The sequence below is a fragment of the Triticum dicoccoides genome, chromosome 6A, assembly GCF_002162155.2.
Source record: "Triticum dicoccoides isolate Atlit2015 ecotype Zavitan chromosome 6A, WEW_v2.0, whole genome shotgun sequence".
Lineage (NCBI taxonomy): Eukaryota > Viridiplantae > Streptophyta > Magnoliopsida > Poales > Poaceae > Triticum > Triticum dicoccoides.
This window is the reverse complement of record NC_041390.1, coordinates 2248373-2257427: the sequence shown is the minus strand read 5'-3', so window position 1 is coordinate 2257427 and position 9055 is coordinate 2248373. Positions and strand designations below refer to the sequence as shown.

The window sequence follows — 9055 nt, the reverse complement described above, 5'->3', positions numbered from 1 at the left end:
TTTTCCCTTTTTAAGACAAATTTCGGAATCTTGGTGAGAAACTACGTATGCGGGTTGGGAATGTCGGATTTATATCTCCTATACTATGTCTATATTTGCATATTTCCGAATTGTAATTAACTATCCAATATTTATTGCCTTGTATACATGATCTGGTTGTGCACGTACATTTGTTTTAAAAAAAATGGTGTACTACTTTTATTAAATCCTATCGTCATTGCACCTTCAAATCTTTACTCTTACTAGTCAATGTGTACGTGCAATGCACGTTAATTTGGGAGTATATTAAGTGTATGCGGATATTATGTAGGATATTATTTGTGTGTTATTATGTGATTAGCACTATATTTGGCATGAAATTAACTGCAAGCTAAACGTGTTGAGCGCTTGACTTTGAAGTAGTCTAAATCGTTGGATTGACATGATTTGATGACCCAGATTAATTGGATCTGCCCCTTTGGGTCTTTTTATATTAATACAGATATAGATATAGATATAGATATAGATGTGTCTTGTTGTGCTGACATGACATCACGTGTCTCACCAAATTGGGGGGCTCGTTTTTTTTCTTTACGAGGACAAAAATATAAAGCATGACAGTGAAATCATGTCGTTGTATATATCTACCCACCTGTACAACTTTTGTGAACCCAATTTACACTCTTGTTATGTGGCCCCGCCCATTTAAGGGTCAACCATTGTTCGAAAGAGAAATATGAGGCCCATCAGATCGAATAAAATGATAGTATACACGTTAATTGTTTTCATGGTGCCAACATGTGTTAATTTGTGGGTGCGTATTTTTTTAATGATTTTTGAAGATTGCTCACCACGCCCGTCTCTCAAAGATGCTCATCTCTATTTCTAATGGAGCAGTTGGTAGTCTCGCTTCCAGATTTTTTTTTCGTTTCATTTTTCATGGTTTTTTTGGAGAAAATTACACCTACAGTAACTGAACTTGTCTCTAGGGTTCAGTTTGGTCACTGTATTCACGAAACCTAAAGTTACAGTCACTAGACTCGCTGAACCGGGTCAGCGTACGGTAATTTGTACCATTTCGGTTTGTATTTTGCACACGTGGACATATTTGACCCAAAAACGGTTTGACTCACCACCTGTACAAGGCACGTCGTCCATTTCATAAAGAAGCGAGTGACTACAGCGCAGTTTTTGCGACCACAGCGCATATTTGACCCAAATTCACATCTATTACAGTATATATTTGAGGACATGAACACTTTAAATATAGAGCTACAAAATTGAACTTAAATAGCACCATTTGCACCACATAATTCATATCATTTACAGTTTGGATTTCATAGTTCAACACTGACAAAAACTGAACTTAATAGCAGCGCTCACACATTTTCAGTACAGAACTTCCTAAAATTCAGAAAATTCAGAGCTTCCTGTAACATTTGAACACTGACCAAAACTGAACATGAAAATGAACAGAGCTTCAGAGCACACAAATGAACAGAGTTGACAAAAGCTGAACATGAACAGAGCTTCATAACACACAAATGGTTCAAAAGAGTACTGAACTGAAAGTTGAAAGTAAGGTTCACAGTTTAACATCCAGAAACAAGTTCCCAAGTGAACAAATTGCAAAATACTTAATCCATTACATGAAATGGTCATTCATGACCTGAATTCATCAAACATATTAACTTTTCTGGGCTTCTTTGCTGCAGCGGCCGCTTTCTTCTCTTCTAAAGCTTTCTTCTTTGCTTCAGCTGCTGCTTTCTTCTCTTCTAAAGCCCTCTTCTTTGCTTCATGTAGTGCCTCTTTCTTAGCTGTAGCTGCAGCCTTCTTTGCTTCAGCTTCTGCCTCTCTCTTTTTCCTTGCCTCTGCCTTGAGTGCTTCTTTTTCAAGTGCTTTTTTTAGCCTTTTGTGCTTCTTTCTTGGCAAGGGCTTCACCTGCTTTTTGCAAAGCAGCTGCTTCTCTTTGTTTCAGGATTTCAGCACACCTCTGTTCATGCAAAATTTCATTGGCATGCTGCTTGGCCTCCCTCATTACTTCAACTCTAGTTGTAAGACTACCTAGTCTTGTTGCAGTGCTGGTTCCTGCAGATGGCATTGCTGCTCTAGCTTCGTTGAGGAAAGAACTTTCAGGCAATGGTCCTGGCATCTTCCTTTTATTTTGTTTAGGAGGCTGCAGTAATTTTCTTACAAATTAGGTACACCAACTGGTTATAACCTGCACATAAAGATGTAAATTCATTGAACATACCTCATTTCTCATGATTTCCATCATTGAATGTGGATGAAGAACTCCAATAAGAGGCATGTCATGTTCCTGTGTGACCTGTGTGACAACAGGCTCCTCACTTACTTGGGTCATTGATGGTCCAGGGGCTTGTTGTTCTGTTGTGGCCTCATTTTGCTGTTCAAAAATAATAGAAGTCCAAAATATTTGTCACTCAAATGGATGTATCGAGCACTGAAAAATAGTAGTCACTATAATGGATATGTCAAGCATTGAAATATTTATCACCCAAATGAATGTATCGAGCACTGAAAAATAGTAGTCACTATAATGGATGTATCGAGTATTGAAATACTTGTTGCTCAAACGAATGTATCGAGGTTACCCGTGACATTGTAGGTTGAGGGTCTTCCTCTTCAAATGTTGTTCTTGACCTCTTCCTCATTTGCTTTTGCATATGTTTTGCTGCAGGTAGGCCTTGCTTGAAAGCAGAGCATCCTTTTTTGTTATGTCCATGATTGTTACAATGGCTACAATGAATAATGGTACCATGTCTTGTGATCTTCTTCCCTCCTTGCCTTGCAATCACCTCTTCTGGCTGCATTCTCCTATTCTTGGCTTTCCTCCCACGTTTATTCTCATATAAAGGGGGCTTAATTAGATAGCCACCCATTTTCTGCCACTCTCTCTTGTCTTTGCAAGGCATGATAATACGAGCATATGCCTTGGAGAAATTGCAAAGAGCATAGCACTTGTGCACCATTTCCTCTGGATCAATTAGTTCATCTCTATAGCAGGATATGGAATGGGGACAGGGAATACCAGTCAATTGCCATCTTCTGCATGTGCATGCCTTCATTTGCAACTCCACAATGTAGTCTCTCCCATGTGAAGTAACTAGGAAAATTCCTTCACCAGCATTAGTAGGGTAACAATTGCTAGACCATTCTATGTGCTTCAGAAGCCTTTTCTTGATCTTTGGACAGATTGGTCCATCCCACTTCTTAACCTCTTGTTGTTTGCTGTAATGCCTACTTGATAGTTGTGACTTGATTTTGTCAATCATGCTAATAATTGGCAAGTCCCTAGCCTCTAAGATATACCTGCAAGTACATCACAATAACAAGTTTATGAATATACCACATATACCAGACATGTTACTGAATTATATGTACAAGAGATAGTACTAGACTTACTTATTGAAAACCTCACAGTTGTTGTTTAACAAAATGTCACATTTGGGCAAATCAGTTTGGAAAGCTCTAACCTGCCAAAATTTCTCAAATTCATGCCTTGATCTGCCCTGAAGTACTCCAAATATTCCTATGCAAGAAATTTGGAGGTAAATGCTTTAACCTTCCATTTCTTGGAACATTTGTGCTCACTGTTATACCTCTTGATGACCATGCAATTAGTTCTGCTGTCGTAGCTGCACCATATGTTCCATGGGCAGTGAGCTTGACACTTGGCAGAAATTCTTTTCCTGTCATTGACTGGCATTTTATTGTCAAATCTGTTTTTGCAACTGTAAGCTCTTACTGCTTCCCTAAACAACTCAGGAGACTGGAAGACTTGCCCAATCCTAAACTGTGGATCATGCAAATCTTCTTTTGTAAATCCTTTGAATTTATATTTTGCACCTGCTTCATCATCAGAATCTGGTAGCTGCAGTTCCTCTTCATCTGAATCTTGTATAGGATCAGCCTTTGCTCTAATGTTTACATCTACAGGCTCTTCAACTGTGTCCTCTTTGAGATCATCATCTAAATCACTCACATCATAGTCACTATCTGCAATATCATCAGCAAACTCAGACCCCTCTTCACTGCCATTACCTTCAACATCAGAAAGTTCTCCACCATTTTCCTCTTCAAACTCATCTGCAAAATCAGAGACCTCCTCAGGAACATCCTCTTCAGTTTGCTCCTCCTCTGCAAACTCCTCTTCTTGTACTACTGGTTCTTGCTCCTCCTTTGCAAAATCCTCTGCAGCTTGCTGCTCATCTGCATTTGTTTGCTCTACTTCTTGTTGTGCAAGTGTTTCTTCCATTGCTTGCTCTGCTTCATATCCAAAGTTGTCATGAGTTACAAACTGACATTGCCTTTTTTCAAATGTTTCCTCCTTAATATGCTTCTCCAATGGTTCCTTCTTCATCTGCTGTTTGTGCTTGTCCAGTGCTTTCTCCTTGATGGTCTGCATTGGTTTCATAGGACTCACAACAGTGGGCAGATCTGTTACAGGAAACTGGACAACATCATCCCAGTCAAATTGCTTGAAACTCTCATCATGATCAAGATACATCTGCGGGTACTTGTGTCCAAATGTCACATGTGCCCTCATGTTCAAACAATTGTCATTGCAAGTTATCTTCACAAGGCCTCCTTCGTTCATTGGTTTCCCAGGCATACAGTAATACATGTGTAGTCTTCCCTGAACTTCATATCCCAATTGTTCTACTAAATCTTCCAACTTATCCACCGTGAGTGCATCCCCCTCAACATAATCATACCATATGCTTTTTCCATTCACATATGCACGATTTTTACCAACTCCAAGGAAATAACCATCAAAATTGATGCAAAGACTGAAATTTGATGCATAGTCGATTGTTTCTGCACATGAACAGAACAATATTAATGACTAGGTTAACAAGCAAAAATCGCTAGCAGAACAAAAGCCCTAGAACAAACACTAGCAGTAATATCAACTATCTAAAAGGAAATACAAGTGCGCATGATCTAAATCGTGAGATTAACGACTTTCAAACAGAAGGGTGGGGGAGGGGGATGGGTTACAGGGGGTTTCAGAGTTTCAGAGATGCTTACCGTAGACAGGGGGTGGGTCTCCCTCCGCGCGGCGACGAGGCACCATGGTTCAACTCGCTTCGTCGGCGAACCCGCGGGCCGCCGTCGCTCCGTCGGCATATGGCTTCGTCGGCGGTGACGAAACCCTAGCCGATCACCTCCCACGATCACCTCCCCTTTCTTTCCTTAGCCTTGGAGACGGCGATATGAATGCTGGGGAGAAGCCGAGCGTCCCGAATGGGCAGGGGGAAATATGCAAAACTGTGCCGTGGTCGCTCGCTTTTTTTTCGAGGAAAGTGGTCGCTCACTTCTTTATGAAATGGACGTGTCCTGTACAGTTGGCGGGTCAAACAGTTTTTTGGGTCAAATACGTCCACATGTGCAAAATACGAGCCAAAATGATACGAGTTACCGTACGCTGACCCTATTCAGCGAGTCAAGTGACCGTAACTTTAGGTTTCGTGAATACAATGACCAAACTGAACCCTAGAGACAAGTTCAGTTACTGTAGGTGTAATTTTCTCTTTTTTTGATACCTTCTCCCACCTTCGCTGTTTTCGTAGATTTTTTTCCATCCCCTCCCCTCCTTCATCGGTTTATTTTCGCGTCACCCTCTCACACAACGAAAGAAATCTAAACATATTAAAACTTTCCATACTGGCGCAAGTTATTTAGTAATGTAGAATTAATCATGAACAATAGCTAAAGATCAAATCTAAATTAATTAACCTTACCTTAAATCACTCAATCACATTAATTTAAAAACAAATATTCTCAATCACATTAACCTTACCTTAACTCACGGATGGCAATCAATCTCCAAACAAAGGAAACAATACATCGAGGGAGCAGTAAATAAACTCCATTTTTTATGACATGTATATGATCTTCCCTTCCCTCTCCGTTGTCGAGCGTTCTTGATTCTCGAGGCCGATGCTTGGGCTACATCACTGGGTCACGATGGTGCTGGAGGACGAGGACGGCGAGGCCGGGTGCCGCGGCACCGCGTTGGCCGTGGCCGGTGAAGGGGGCGAAGAAGGGCGACTTCCCTGGCCCTGGAAGTTGGTGCGGTGAAAGCGTCACTTGAAGGACCCGACGTGGGTGGCCGGCGCGCAGATGCACTTGGAAGCGGGCCCGTGGCCCGCGCCGGACGGCGCCGACGCCGACCCGGGCCACCTCCTCCGCGTATTCTTGAAGCTGTGGCTGGCCGATTTATATGAAATTAATTCCCTCAGTTGTGGTGGCAAATATAATACACATAATCCATATTGTTATGCACTAGCGTGTGTGTGCGAAATAGATGGATTATGGTCCCGTACCCAATAAGATGGATATGTGTGTGTGTGTGTTACAGAGGGAGAGGGGGAGAGAGAGTGAGGAAGAGGGAGGAAGAGAGTGTGTGTGTGTGAGGATTTGATAGTAAAAAAGGTCACCAATGTCACTTGATATACATGAGAATATAAATATTGAACTCTTAAAGTTAATGTGGCCCCGTTGCAACGCACTGTCGTTCTTCTAGTAGGGGTAGGGTGCGTGCATGCATTCATAGTGGTAGTGTATGCCCATGTATGTGAATGACTTCGATTGTATCATGTTAAAAAATAGATAATACTTATACGTGCATTGTTTTTTTAAGTTTGAACTTGTACGTACATAGGTGAGCATCGAGCGAGTCTTATTGGCTAGAGATTTTTACGCTGGAACGAGATGTGCCAGAGGAAGACCGCACAACGGGCAACATTCACGGGATGTGAATCCAACCGTCATTTCAGGAATGTTGCCCGTTGGATCACGATCCAATAGCCGAGATGCTACCGGAGCACCTAAGATGAGGTGCTACCGGAGCACTTGATATTCTCCCTGAGGCCAGTGGACAATACGATAGGCGTCAAGCCTCGTGCATCTTAACTTTTGCTCGCTAATTTTGGTACATATAGTCACATGCCTGCATTAAAGTATCATATTGTCACCTAACCGACATAAGTACCAGATGAAGGGCCTCCTCCCCAGACGAAGTCTTTAATAGTAAGCTCTTTTACTTCATGCCTGGCCTTAAGAACTCGTTAGATTACTGTTACTCCGATTCAAAATAAGTGTCGTAGTTGTAATTCAAAATGATACTTGTTTGGGATCGGAGGAAGTACTAAATACTGTAATGTAGCGCGAAACCTAGACACCGATGACAGATTCTACCTGGGTTTATAATAATGATGATGATGATGCTGTCGTGCCACACATGTTTTGTTTCTACAGTTGTAAGTATTTCCTAGTTTGGTTGTCTTGCTTATGCCAAGACTCCAACTGAGGAGTGCCCGTCAGAAGGAACCACAGATGATGAAAATGAAAACCGCCAGGCAGATGAAAAAAAACAGGATCTTTGTGCTTTGAAGCCGCCTCATGAAAGCGCACACACACAAAAAAGAACCACAAGGTGAATGAGCGAGTGGGCATACTAACAAAAAGGAATATGATGTCGTCCCACGCCGTTCATTGTCGCCAGCTTTATCTCGGACTCCGTCGCCACCCCGTCTTCATCGAGCGGCATCTCCGACCTCGCGCGCGATCGGATTGATCACCCGCCCGCCGCCGCGATCCGCCTCATCCACGTCGTGCGACCGGCCTGGCCCGTCGGTTGCCCGCGCCTCCGCAGGCCCCATAAAGACTGTCCCGAGTTTAGTGCGCCCCTCAACCGATCGAGCAACGGACTGCCGCTGCGTCGCCCCATCAGGCCGCAACGCCGCTGCCCCGTGGTTCTTCTCCCGGCTGCACCGACTCGCGTCACCGTTGCGTCACCCCTTCAGGCCATAGTGCACCGGCCCGTGGTCCACCGCCGTCCCGGGGCCGTCCGCTCTAGGCCGTCCCCGTGGCTGCACCGACCCTCGCGCCGCCGCTGTGTTGCCCCGTCAGGCCGTAGCGAGCATGGCACGTGGTCCACGACGCCGTCCCGAGGCCGTCCCCGCGGTTGCACCGACCCGCGCTCCGCCGCTGTGTTGCCCCGTCAGGCCGTAGCGAGCATGGCACGCGGTCCACGCCGCCGTCCCGAGGCCGTCCCCGCGGTTGCACCGACCCGCGCTCCGCCGCTGCACCGCCCCTTCAGGCTGGAGCGCCGCGGCTCACGATCCCTACGACCGCCCCGAGGTCTTCCGCCGTCGCCCTGACCTGCCCGCCGCCGCTGCATCGCCCCTTCGGGCCGTAGCGCCGCGGCCCACGGTCCACCGCCGTCGCTGCGCGTCGACTTCTCGTGGTATGCACCGCGCCGCCTCCCTTGGCGCGGGAACATCATCGTCCGCGCCGGTCTTCGTCACGCTATTGGGTTCTCTTAGCCGCCACCGCCGCCGCCGCTCTTCTTAGGCCGCCGCCGCTGGTACCCCCGTGGCTGACGCCGCCGCCCGCCCACCTCCCTTCGTCTTCGTCCAGCACCAGCCCGTCGCTAGCGTCGCTGTCATCTACCCCAACCACTTCGTCTACTCCGACCACCGTTGGTGACATCGGTCCCGCGCCGATGGACGCCACAATCGTCGTCGAGTTCTTCTCTGCTGACCTCTCCGACTTCTTCGACATGGCGTACAGCTCGCGCAGGTCCCAGTCTCCGCGTGCCCGGTGCTGGCAACACCGCCGCGTGCCTTCGTCCACGACGTGTCCCAGGGCCTGGCAAGCCTAGTGCGGCACTCCGTCAACTTCGTCTTCGTCCGTCTACGCATGCCCGCTGCTGGCAACACCGGTGCGTGCCTTCTTCCACGATGTGTCCCCGGGCTTGGCAAACCTGCCGAGACGCGTCGTCAACAACATCTTCTTACCGGCACACCACTACTTTGACACCACTGCGCCCATGCTAACTCGGCGCCCCCTTGTGCCCGCGGCTCCACAGTGACTTCCTCGACACCGGCCACCCCGACTAGACATCGACCACAGCATTCTTCGCACGGCTACCTCGACCATGGCTCCACCACCCACACTCTCGGCTACATCGACAAACGGCACAAAGGGCTACCGCCTTGCTTGAGCAACCTCGTCGGTTTCTACTCCAGCCACGACTTCCGCG

General features: G+C 46.2%; 1 protein-coding gene across 1 annotated transcript; it reads right to left on the bottom strand.

Annotated features, from left to right (window-relative positions):
• Positions 1-1543: 1543 nt before the first annotated feature.
• LOC119318880 (neurofilament medium polypeptide-like) lies at positions 1544-5080 on the bottom strand. Its single transcript, XM_037593445.1, has 5 exons — positions 5035-5080; positions 3406-4821; positions 2595-3312; positions 2234-2386; positions 1544-2155 (listed from the first exon to the last, which is right to left on the bottom strand). Exons 1-2 carry the CDS (start codon positions 5078-5080, stop codon positions 3533-3535), a joined length of 1335 nt encoding a protein of 444 aa, XP_037449342.1. The 3' UTR covers positions 1544-2155; positions 2234-2386; positions 2595-3312; positions 3406-3532.
• Between the last annotated feature and the right edge of the window lie 3975 nt (positions 5081-9055).

What these genes read in the sequence shown, in the direction of transcription:
- LOC119318880 (XM_037593445.1), bottom strand. Translation starts at nt 5,080, where the DNA reads ATGGTGCCTCGTCGCCGCGCGGAGGGAGACCCACCCCCTGTCTACG. An exon ending in AGACCCACCCCCTGTCTACG is followed by an intron (nt 4,822 to 5,034) that starts GTAAGCATCTCT and finishes GTTCATGTGCAG; the next exon opens with AAACAATCGACTATGCATCA.